The sequence below is a fragment of the Bombus pascuorum genome, chromosome 8, assembly GCF_905332965.1.
Source record: "Bombus pascuorum chromosome 8, iyBomPasc1.1, whole genome shotgun sequence".
In the NCBI taxonomy this organism is placed as follows: domain Eukaryota; kingdom Metazoa; phylum Arthropoda; class Insecta; order Hymenoptera; family Apidae; genus Bombus; species Bombus pascuorum.
The window spans coordinates 6,975,464-6,988,663 of record NC_083495.1 but is presented as its reverse complement, the minus strand read 5'-3'; the positions used below and the strand labels follow the sequence as shown (position 1 = coordinate 6,988,663).

The 13,200-nt window shown below is 42.5% G+C and overlaps 1 protein-coding gene across 1 annotated transcript in view; it reads right to left on the bottom strand.

The window, feature by feature from the left end:
- Window positions 1-591: 591 nt before the first annotated feature.
- Window positions 592-13,200, bottom strand: part of LOC132909440 (UDP-glucosyltransferase 2-like) — a 28,340-nt gene continuing 15,731 nt past the window's right edge. Inside the window, exon 4 of the mRNA XM_060964292.1 lies at window positions 592-3,425. Within this exon, the coding sequence (XP_060820275.1) occupies window positions 3,128-3,425 (298 nt within the window). The 3' untranslated portion in view covers window positions 592-3,127. The remainder of the gene's footprint in view (window positions 3,426-13,200) is intronic.

The window sequence follows — 13,200 nt, the reverse complement described above, 5'->3', positions numbered from 1 at the left end:
AAATATCAAGCCGGGAGAAATAATTTTTAACATTTCCATATAATTTCATCAGATTCTTTTGAATATTCCTCCTGACTAAATAACAACAATGCTTATCCTATTCACTTCTTAAAAATCTTTATCGATTCTCTTAATATCTCAGCGACTATAATTATATCTTTGTTGCTCTGTCGTCCATTTAGTAACGAGCACAACCGGATCAAAATTACGTACGGCCTATTTACGTTCACGAGCAACAGTCAAATTCTGTTCCATTTGACCTGCTCTCGTGTTCTAGCCTGTGCGGGAGAGGATATCCTTCGAAGGAAGACTCGATGCAAGGAATGGGGCGGGACCCGTTCATGATTCAATCAACGAAGTTAAAGCGAGCGCGAAATGACGCGACACAAACTCGGGGCTTACCCCCGAGTTTTCATCCCCTTGAACGCATTACAGGAACGCACCATCCTTTCTTCGAATTCCATTCATACGAGCATCGTGCTCGCGTTTCGACGCTTCAATCCCAGACCAGAGTGTTTTAACGTATTTCGTGTACCATAGATGGTACACCGAACTTCCCAGTGCTGGATGTTGTAATAAAAAACACAAAAATATAAGTAAACAAATCTGAAATATTAACAATTATAAGTATAACAAGATAACAAATAGAAAGTCACACACACAAACTGTAATCAATGCATCCAAGATAGATCGTTCAAAGGCTACGAGACAGAGGAACCATTGAACTTCTCCCGTGAATCATCGTAGTACGGAACGATCGTATTTCGATGATAAAATAACTTTTCTATATTTTCTATTGCTATTTTCTATAGCAACATGTCTCGCAGGGAAACGATCCCGTTTTCCCGTTGTGTTTCGAACGGTTAATGGATTTTTTAAGTTCGCGAACAACGCCGATGGTGGATCGACTGAAGACACGGTGCCAACGATATTGCTCGGTTACTTTGGCTATATTTTCACAAAAAATATCTCACTGGTGAGGATCGCTTAAAGACGCAATTTAATCGGGAACTTTACATTCCATTACGCCGCGCCGTAGAAAAAGTACCGTATCGCCGGAAGTACGTTTTCGCGCCCCCTTCGACCCTCGGTCCACGTCTGGAATCGCTTTTTTAAAAGCTTCCTATCCGTCCAAAGAGCCTGCTCCAAGAAAAGTTCCCCTTTGAAACTGATTCGTCGAACTTTCATCGCAACGGACCCGGTCTCGTCATCAATAAATATTATCGTCTGACCGAGCACACTACCGACAGCGAAACGCCGAGTTTTCCTTTTCACTCTTTAAACACTGGAATTTTTGACCACTGAAAAATAACGACCGCGATCGAGCATAGCCATGCAAGGAATTTTATTTCTTCGCGCGAAACGAAGTTTCAATCCTCAACATCCATTGACAATCGTTTCGTTTCGTTCGGTTTCTGGGTCGCTTTTCGACTATAAAAGCTTACGAAACGTGGGACAACGATGAGAAAAAAGAAGCTACACAACGCGAAAGCCGCAACGACTGGGAATACACGCGTATTTTCTATCTCCCGATCTGTTCTTTTTCAAACTCATCTCGACAAACTGTAGGTCACCCTGTAGGAATCCGCGTATACACTTTTCAGTGGAATAATGTTTCGCGACGCATTTTGCGGCTGTGCCCGCGCAAACTTTGTCAAGTAAATATTTGACACAATCTGGCGCAAGTACGAAACAATCCGTCCTCCCCGTTGAAACAGGGGATCCGGTTGCGGCTGAAAGCACCACAGAACTCTGTTCCGATGCATTAGTAGCTTCCAGAGATGGACAGAGAGAAAGCATTTAACGATCTATTATAATATTCCTCGATAATCTGGCCAACAATCCACGTAACTACAAAATTCCATTCACGATATAGTCGCTATCCGAATAATCTGCCTATTGTTTTGTCCTTCCTAAAATTCTTCTTAAAATTTTATTTTCTAACAAAAGCAAACAAATGAGAAACAGTTTGTCAAAAGCTGTTTTAAAGAGATACATTTTTATCGAATATCTCGATAAGAGTTAGGAACTGGCACGATCACGACGTCGACTTATCCAGACGCTTATCTCGTAAAAGACGAGAGAGAACCTCTTCGCGTTTATCGTCTCGTTTGTATCTTCATGAGCCGATCCCACGTGTCTTATGCTGCTCGGGCACTCATGCGAAAATCCGCGACGTGGAAAGAGGCTGAAACCGGTGAAGGGAAAACTGAGACGCGGGCGAATAGAAGCGAACATCCATCCAGTCCCGTTTAATCCGCCGATGTTAGACGTGATCCATCTTTGTTGTCCTCACTGACTCGTCCTCCTTCTTCTTTAAGCAAGCTCGTCTAACGTCGAGCTGTATATTCCGCGTAGTCGAGTACACCGTTGGTTCCCCGGGACTGTTGCCTCCATCCGTGAACGCGCAGCTTCAACCGTCCTCTTCGTCGCAGTAAAGCCTCGTCGTTCTCCTTGCGTTGTTCCCTTTGCCGTTGTTGCGAGAGCCAAAGCCAGTTGACGCAGTCAGTGACTCGGCCACCTGGGAAATACCCAGTAATGCCCGCAAAGCTGGTTTCCTTTCTCGCTCTCCTCCTTCTTTCCTCTCTTACTTATTTCCCCGAATTCTTCCGGGTTTCTCCTTAAGGTCGCCTTTTTTTCGTAACACTGTCTGTCTTTAGTCACAGCCTTCTATTTCTACTATCCTCGGTCCTTGTTTCAATAGCTAGAGTTGTTCAAGTAAGAAGAGCACAGGGAGCCGAGCGTCTGCGAAAATTGCTACAGACTTCCGCTTCTCGAGCGATGTAATCAGAATTACGAACACGCGCTCTCGGACGTTGATGATTTAATTTATCGACCGACGGCAGCTCGAATAAAAAGACTCTGTGATTGGCTATTGTCGGTACACCATGTCGGAATTCGCTTCAGACATAATTGACCCGTTGTTTTAACGAAAACTGCAGGAAAATTTTGCGATGCAACATTCCAAGCCGCGTTAAATCAAGGGTATATGGATGCGAGGTATGTTTGTATATGTCTCGTGAACTTCGTCATCTCTTTGTTCCATTCTACACTTTCTAAAACATGGGTCGTATCTTATTCATTTTTTACGCTATTCATCGTCTTAGAAATTCCAACGGTACCGCCATCAATCTCTCTTCTTCGATATTGCTCCGTTCTTCTGCTCCTGTCTCTTCGTGCCTCTGGTCAGAATGCATTTCAATACTCTGTATGAAACATAGAGACTGAGCAAGGCAAGGACTGCTAATGTAACCATGACATCGATGAGATTGCGTTGACACCAGGACATGTTCGCTGCCTCGCTCCTGATGTATGGAGAAGCATTTCCCCGACCAACGTATTCTGTCCACCATACTGCTGTTTCTAACGGAGTATTTGGTCGATCTTTGAAAGCTTTCGAAAGCTTCTTGGCATTTTCACTGTACCTGTAACAGAAACGGGTCATAGCGATTAACATCGAATAGATTAAGATTTATAACAATTGGAAAATTTAACTTTAGTTATCATCGACGCATTGTTACGTTGCATCGATCACGCTACTGGCGCAATTGTTCTGCTTTTTATTTTCATTGAACATTCGTTGTTGATTCCTGTTTTGTTTTTGTTTGCTTAAACACCGATTGGAAAAAATTCCTATCGTTCTTCGGTAAAATGAAATTTCAGCAGCGGCGGAAAAGTATGAAATAACAGAGGCAATAAATGAATAACACTAACGGAATAGACGAAATGACGTAAATTTTTCAGGCAGAAAGGACAAGATCGTAATAACCCGGTCGCATCAGATTATACAACCAAACGACTTTCCACTTCCTGCACGTTTACTTGCTCGTGTTTCCATTTACCACGGCACAGCAAGTCACCGGTGACGCAGAACGTTCGGTGTTTTTTCTATCCTCAACTTTAACAACCGTGCCCGATACAATAGCCAGCGACTCGATGAATAATTCATGCAATATACCGATCGATCCGCTACTCGATATCGCGGCGAACGGGAAAAGATGCCGCGGGATACTTTATAAATATCTCCGAGAGCTTTTAACGGTACGCTTATCGTTCACCCGGAAACAACTGCGACCCCAGTATCGATGACAACCCATTGCAACCGTTTCGACAAAAGCAAAAAGAATCGTCGTTGGTTCGAGTTGAAACGCGTGTCCGTTCGAAACGTGCGCTGTCCGCACTGTCTGCGTACCTGGAGATACCATACGTGGACCATGTCGGGTTCACCAATCGAGAAACATAGACGTAAAAAAAAAAATTAGAGAGAAGAGTAGGAAAAAAGAGAGAAAAAGGTTACAACGATGGAGTAAACGAGGGATGAAGAGGAATAACAGAGGCCAGAGAAACGCTAGTGGATAGACGAAACGGATGAAGAGGAAGAGAGTGAGGGAGCGGGAGAGAGAGAGGGAGAGAGTGGGTTGCGCGCTCGCAACCAGCCCTGACGACCCGGAGCACACAATTTACCAATCGGTACTCTCCATTATTCGTGTTTACAGCTGCAGGCCGCGAATCAACCTGGTCCCCCTGTTATTTGCCTCGGTCAAATTCAGTCGCAGCCCTGCGGTGGTTTTGAATTAACCATCAATTTTAAGCGCGTTCGACGTCCCTTCCGTCAACGCAGCGCACAATCCATCCACCAGCGGGGACAGGCTACGATGTTTCGCAGGGTGTCGGACAGACGTTGCGCGAAGGGAATTAATTTATTGCCGGCAGAAAGCGGTGAGGAGGGGATAGGAAGGAGGATTTTCATGCGGGGGAAAGCGGAGTGAATGAAAACTAGCACCAAGTTGGAAAAAGAACGCAAACCTGAAAACGCGCTCGCTATAAGCCGACTAATTCGACAGAGACACGGTAATCGAAGATCGATGATTCGCTGTCGGCTCAGTGTCACTTTCGAGCTGAATATAATGCAACGTAATACCATCAGGAGTCGTTGAAGATGTATCGCGTACGATATTTCGAAAAATCGAGTCTGATTATAATCCTCGGGATATTACCATTTTCACTTCATCCAGAGAAAAAGTTGTGCAATATTGTAGAAATTTCTATCATAATATCCCGCGAGATGTGAAAAGGTAAGAGTATGAATGTAGTTAATTCGATGTTTTATTTATCGATGTGTTTCTAACAAGTTTTAGAACTAAAGGAAACTACGAACAAGCAAAGCTACACGAAGAAAATATTTAGAGATTCGTTTCAATGCACTAACACTATGTGGAAATATTTCCCAAGGGTGTAGTTATGAAATTACACGAGATAGTCTCTCGGACTTTTGCACAATTGATATATATTCTCCCTGAATAAACTACGCGGACACCCTCATACCCATTTTTCATCCCTTAATCTCAATCACTCGGTCCTTCCACGTATCTCGCAATGAACAATCTTGCCAAAGTCTCGTTCCGATGATAAAGACTTATATACCGAATAAACTAAATCTCTCTTTTATTTAACCTATATGTAATTGATCGTACGCTCCAATGATTCTCCGCGCATAGAGATCGAGGGACAGTTCGAAAGAGGATAGGTTTCGCGTTATCGGAAAACGAGCGAATTTATTTAGCCGGGAAAGTCCGAAGGCAGATGTCGCGAAAGTTACGCGAGAAACCATTTCTATCCCCATTTCTGAGGCCGACTCGTATCTCCGGGGGATCATAATTCCCGCGATATCTCGGGGATCGTTGTCGCTCCGGCTGGAGCGGCCCCGACACGTTACGAACTTACTTTCCGACTTGTAACGTTATCGCAGGGACTCGGGGAGGCCTGTGCTCGGCTCCCTCGATGCGACTTCGCCGTTCCGAAACTCGTGCACCCGCAACTCATCCACACGAACCACCCTGCGCGGGCAGAATTACTCGGTTTGGGGATTCTAATTGCAAACGGAGAAAGAAAGATGTTCCTCCATGTTCTACTACTGTGTTCCATCGCCGTAGAAACGGCTGCTGCAGCCGTTGTCCTACCTACGGCTGAATTACTTTGTTCCACCCTATTCGTGCTAGTATTTCGTGGAATACGTGAAATTTGCCCTCTTGCTCGGCATAATGTTTAAGCGTTTACAAGTATCGGTAAATGCGATTGTTTCTCACGTATACGCGTTGATTTCTCTACTTCTACGACGAGATAAAGTAACATCGAGTAACACGCTACCACGTTCGTAGCTTGAAATAGCACGGGCACAGAATTAAGGGATGATATTTCGAGAACACGAATTAACCAAGTAGAAGGAAAAAAAAAGAGAGGGAAAAGATAAAATTGTCTACGACCAGGAGCGAGCGTTGCACTCTAATTAACCATGTATAAACCATGGAAGGAGGTGGACGAATGTAAAGCAAAAAAGGGCCAGTTTATTTTGCCCAGGCTTTACTAACGTATTCGTGATGTGACTAGGTGTGAAAACAGGCTAAAACAGAGGTTGCTCGAGCGTGGCGGAAAAATTCGCTGTTGGCGAGAAACACGAAAGGTGCAGAGGCACGTAATAAATGAGACTTCCGGTTATCGGGATCTCACTAGGGTCCTTTGTCGGTTGCAAGTTCTCTGGGAACGAGTTACGAATAAACCACAGCCACCAACGTAGCGTCGAGCGTCGCTGAATATGCAATCGCATACGCGCAATTAAAATATTCGTCGACGCGACCGTCGATCTCGTGCAATTTTCACGCCAGGGAGGAAAACTAATTTTCCCTGTTAAATTTTTTTAAAGTTTGTTCCTGTTGAGTCGATAATTTACTGCGTTGGAGTTTAACGACACAAACTATAACTAGAACCAAAACTAGATCGAAAAGTTGGTCTGCTTTTGTTCAATAATAAAATACTAAAAGTACCTAATCGTCAATCTCTTGACATTCTCTACACACGTTTTGCTATATCTGTCCTGGTGTAATTCTACTGCATCATCATTGAGCGAAATGATCTACGAAAATTCCAGTAGTTCCTTCGTTCCTACGTTGACGCGTTATATCAGACACCCCCGTGAAATTCGTGGCGGACGGCAGCAAGTCCGCGCGAAAAGTAATTTTCGTCCCCTCGTAATTCCTTCGAAGTTACTTTACGATTCCAGGGTTCGTTGTCGCACATCGCCACTCTACTACGACCACTACGTCGCCACCACTATTCTGCCACTACCACTAGCTTCCTCGACACCTTACCAACTTACTTTCCGACTTGTAACGTTATCGCGGCGAACCGAGAAGCCTGCTCTCCTTCTCGAGCGGCCAATTAGCCGGCGTAACCGAACTCGCGCACGTACACCTATCTTCCGGCGCATTATTCAGGATTCTTGCGGTGCCGTCTTCTAAATTATAAAGCATAAATTTCGGATTGCGTTACAAATCGCGACGCAATTACACCGTGAAATTTCTGCACGGTCATTAAGTTACCACACGGATACATGACACGGACGAGCGACGCCACGTCATTTTGTCGATTTCACGCTGTCAATGGCGTGCGAATTTATATTTCTAATGGCGAGAGATCCAACAGTGCGCATATTGCGGAAATTTTTACTGTGGTCTAATACGCGGATAAAGATTTATTTCTTTTTTTGCAAATCTTCCGTAATTTCTTTGCTGCACATTTTAGCCGTTAGCGGTCCTAGTGTTTTTCCAATGTGAATCTACTGAATCATTTTTACAAAATCGCTACAAAACGCGGTGCTACATTGGAAGAATCGTTGATAATCGAATTACCGCATAACGGCAAACCAAAGGGAAAATCGCTTCAGACGATCGTGAAGCACGAAGGTTAGCTCAAGTTTGGCGAATAATCGTGTTATTTCGTCCGCGAAACGGGATACAGCTGTAACGTGGACCGCGAAACGCTTAACAAACAACCGCGGGAATGATTCGACGCGCATGGCCTACGGCACCCCAACTAATTGGGCCAGAAACAGAAAAGTCCGACACTGGGTATGTTTCATTCGCACCTGACACAAACAACGTTTAAATCCTCAATTACAGTCGCTGGCGCGTTACGCGGACAGGATATCCGTTTGACATACGTGGCCGTTAATTTTCGAACGCGCGGTTTCTGCGAATGAGCACAGCAGCGGGACACGAATAAATCACCTACTGGACCACTCTCGTAAAAATGGCCTTTTCTTACCTTGTTTACGATCTAATCGCATTAAATGATGGAACTACAAATTGTAGGATGATGTTACTCAATATGGAACAACACTTAACACGAGACACTGCGATATCTCGATAAGTAACAACAAACTCAATCGGCGACAGTGTAAAATATTTCGTTAAAAGCAAAAATCAAGCACAGGTTCACATTTGAGTTTCCCTTGGAAACCTGTGATTGAACGCAGTTAATCGTTGTGTTTGAAAACGTATAAGCGTTATTGAGAGGCGAGTTAAATAGAGATATTTTTTAGTGGAAGCAAGTTAAAAAATATTACTTTTGCATGATTTAGCATTAAAAATGTTTGTTTTCGAGAGTTCAGTACAATTTTACCTACAAATTTACTTTCATCTTAGCGTAAGTATTATTTCTTCGTCGAAATACGTACCTACCCAATGTGGAACACATTGAGTGTACGTATAATATGAAATATGTCAATAATGCTGCTACGATGATAGTGAGACGGAATTATATTTACTTTGCGGGGGTATTTACAAAAGAGACAATAATAATGAAAAATCAGTCCAATATATTCGCTGCACCATTCGCAAGTTCAACGTGTAGAAGACAAAGAAAATTGATATGATACGATATAAGTGGAAAGAATGGAAAATTTCAATTCATGAGATTGATCAATGTGACTTTTAAACGGGTTAAATGTCGAAAGAAATTGAATGTAACAAAAGTATTTCCAACTACTCGATCAATAATATAGAAACTTCGAAGCATATTTCAAATCAAGTAAATATCGAACTTACACTGGTAAACGAGTTTCAAGTTACTTGATCTCAACTACTTTAAAGGACTACAACTAGTTTTAAAGGAAGTTTAATTCTTAGAAGATGCACGTAGATATTAAAATGTGGAAAAGTTTCAACGATCGTGTGATAATTTCACGAGGTTAGAAATGAAACAGCAGAGCAAACACATTCTCGTTTAGACGCGTACTTATCGAGGCGCGTAGCACGCCGGAAGAAGAAAGAACAGGGGGAATATCCAGTGAAATGCCCTCAGGCCTCGAGCTCCGATCCAATTAGATTTTTAATAAAAGTTTACCCATCCCGCTGTCTCCTCCCGCGAATCACGTTCTCAGTTTGCGTCTCTGTGGGCTAAGAAAAAGATTAACTAGTTCTCAGGCTAACCTTTCTGATGCCCTGCCTCCGGATGATCTACAGTCAGTGGTGTATTTAAAGGCTCGTAAGCCTGTCTCTTATTTAAAAACGATACAAGGAAATCCTTAATTTCCTACGCGAAAAACTTTTCATCTATCCCCTCAGGCTTCTCTGTCATGAACGCTTCATTGAGTACTAAATTGATTGCAAATATTTGGTCGACCCCGTTACTCGCAGTGGATGTATTGTTGTTTACGCAGGTGTAACTTGATGACCGATCTATTTATGGTTGCTGACTAATGACTGAATAATTAACTTTCTCTAGCTATCGTACTCTTTTTAATTATGCATTACGTATTATGTAATTTATTATCGATCGATATTACAAGTGCTGCTAAAAGAACCAATAGGCTAGCTTTCTGATACACCAAATCTTGATGTATCTTTTTGTCGTTTCGTAAATTTCTTAAATTGTAAACCACCTGCGAGTCTTAGTAAAAGTTTACTTGTCAAATACCAGTCATTTTGTTTGATTCCTCATTTGCAAGTATGTATCATAAAGTCATATCCCAGAGGGTCTTAACAGTTTGAACCTCGGTAACAGCCGTTGGTAATTCCAAGTGTCGATCCTTAATCTAGGGGGACCACCCTCCTGCCGACTTCACAATCCCCGCTCTAAGGAAGTATCGCGCCACTGGCGCACTGGGAGGCAATGACTCGAGGTTGGTCACTTTCCAAAAATAAGTTCGTTAAGGGACGTCCTCTCAAGCTTCACTCATGGTACAAATTGAAATTCTAAGAAGCAGAAGGGGAGCGAGGCATCGGAGCAACTATAGTAGTGTTTTACTTAGTGTTTTAGCATCGCCAAAAATAGTTTATTTCTCATAGCGATCAGTTCTCGGAGGCTTGACAATCATAGTCCCTAGACGTCCTTCAAACGTGTATGAACATTTGGAACTGAAGATAAGTAGTCCTGAGCTCACTGTTAATTAAAGAATATTCACCAGTACACTCGATTCAACAGTTATTTCTCACAACAATAGATAGTCGTTCGAGTTATTTTTTTATTAATCGAAGCACACTTGTGCAAATCGCGAACGATTAACATTTTCATCGATCACAGAAACAGACGACTGTTAACGTTGCAGTATTAATTATTCGGTAACTTCCGCGCGATTGTTGTACTCATTTATCAAGAGATTTACCAAAATATTTACCAGAAGATTTATTAAGGAACACATCGAAAAGGATAATCGTAAAAGGGAAGAAGGAAAGAGAAGAAAAGATTCATATTTCCTGGAGTATAATTTCGCGACGGTGAAAATGGCAGACGAATCTGATTGCACGAACGAGATATTCGAGTAATTTCGTGAATCAGAGCTATCCGCTGAACGCGAGTTCCATTTGGATCGAGCTGGTATATCCTGGCTCTTCTCGTTTTAAGTAAACGAGTGCACAAGGAGGAGTCTGACCAACGGCGATCCTCAGAACCGGAAGGACCGATCCGGGTGAAGACGTGTTCCAGACGATTACTCTTCCAAATAAGTATTTCGAGTTCGAAAGGTGGGCGGTACCGTTGGCAAGCAACGTAGATGCATAAAGTTGTGCCTGTCTGTGGCAACGATTCTAAATTATCGCGTAGCAGTGAAGCAGAGATGTAAAATCTACGTATTCGTACTTGCTCGCCATCTCGTGCTATCGAAATTCCTTGGCAGATTTCACAGCAATAAGACCGGAAAAATACTCCAGTAAAACATGTACTGGAAAATATACGAGTTGTTGGCAAGAAATATTCTCCCGCGGGAGAGAGACAAAGAGAATAACGCGGAATCACCGACTCGATTTTATCACCGGCATCAATTAATCAGAGTCGATACGGGAACGTTTCATATTAACTCTGTAGGGAAGCGTGAGGATGGTATTATATAAGAATTTTAAAGGCAGGAATTTACGAGACATGGAAATTGCTCGTTTCCCGATATTTTCATTTCCAATGATATATGTATTTCCGCCATGACCATGTTCAACGCATGACGTTTGTCCAATCAACGAATGAAATTGGTCACGCATTCAGTTAACTTATTAAGGATCGAACATTAAAACGATACATGAAAGTTGCTTAAATGTATCATTATTAAAAAAATATAAAAGATATATTAGTAGAGTAATAGATACTTTGCAGCAGCTCAACACGATAAATCAGAGATTTTTCCCAGAAAGAACTTCACCGATTTAAAGGACGGTAATTTATCAGAGTGCTATAAATACTTCAATTTCTCCAAACTATATAAAATCGTAGAGAATCGTGGAAAAAAAAGTAGCGAGGAAAATGATAAACTATAACGATAAAAAAATGTGAACAAATTTGCAAATGACCGTGACACTTAACGAATGAAACTTCGAATCGAATCGGAAGTTACTAAATATTTATTTCAGACAACAAAAGCATCACCGTCCTGTCGCTGAGCCCGTTAAAAGGAACGAACATTTTGGTGGAAAATAATTAAAATAAGTAGAAACACGGCTGGATTACTCGCCAGCTATGAAACAGAAATTACAGCGAAGCAAGGTCGGTTTTAATAACGGCCGGGTCGCTTAATGCAGGCCGTCTTTCGATTCCGCTGATTCTGTCGATCCACGAACTCCTCCCCGGAGCCTCGTCCCATATATAACCTTGTAAAATCAAGCTTGCCGCGCGTCGACTCGATTGAAATTCACTCCGTCATCGCTAACTTACGTTGATTAAAGCGAACCAGAAACTTCTCCTTTTTCTCGGTCGATTCCCTATCGACTACCACGACCCTTCGCTACATCACCGTAATAATAACACGCGAGCGCGCCATATCATCCCAACTAATCGCAGCGAGAGCCGATAATTCTTGGCTTCGCGTTTCCGGCACGACAGCGATCCGATTTCGATACAGCAACACCGCTCACCAGTTGCTTGAAGAATGTGTCTCGCGAAAATGAAACACCCTATACAAAACGCCGTGTACATTCGTGTATGCACAAAGACAAGTTTACAGGTCTACACATGTAGAGACACGTGGATATGTGCGTGTATATAAAACCCTGATCTCGTTCCCCAGAGGCTTCTTCGTCGGGTGCTAGACGGTGGTTGGGAAAATCCAATCGCTTCCCGACGATATACGTCTTTGTAACTCGATAAGTCGAGCCGAGTAACGCGAGGAGGGGGATGGTCTCGGGAAGAAAATTTCGACGGCCAGCGGGGGCGACAGAGGGTGCAGAAAGGAGCATGATAAAACTAGATCCAAATCCGGAAATCTTATTCTTTTCTCGGATATTTCGATGCGTTTTTACTGGTTTTGGTCGCTACACGAGCTACGGTAATTTTCCATATTCCTTCGATAGTTTCGTCTGTTTTGGAAAAATCTAATTTTTACGTAGTCCAACAGATAAAATATTGGTATATAAAATAATATTAGTAATAATTTATGAATGCAAAACCGAAGAGATAAATAAACAAACAAATAAAGATTTAAGAAAACAAACTGAGAATACATCGGCAGGTTGATAACGTTTTCCATTTCCATATAACATCAATGGTACATATGCAATTCTGAATACGTGAGACCGACATGACACAGAACGTTATTAAACGAAAATATATTCCATAGAAGGGTGGAAAATTGCGGTTCTCTACCAAAAGAGAGGGCAACACTCGTTGAACGTTTGGAGAAGAAAAGTTGCTCGTTTGACACGATGTCGGGCCAAATACAGTTTAATTTCGCTCGATTCTCGGCAACGTACTTCTCGCAGCGATGGCGAATCGTTCGAGAAGACGAATTTCACCAAAGCATGTTCATTCAGCGAAGTAAATCCTGCTCTCGGTCGAACGAGACGAGGAGGAGAGGGGGAGAGAGCAAGAAACTCTCGCGGGAGAATTGAATTCGTCTCAGAAGTTTCGATTATTACAAGATCAAAGGCGTCTGTCAAGATTAGC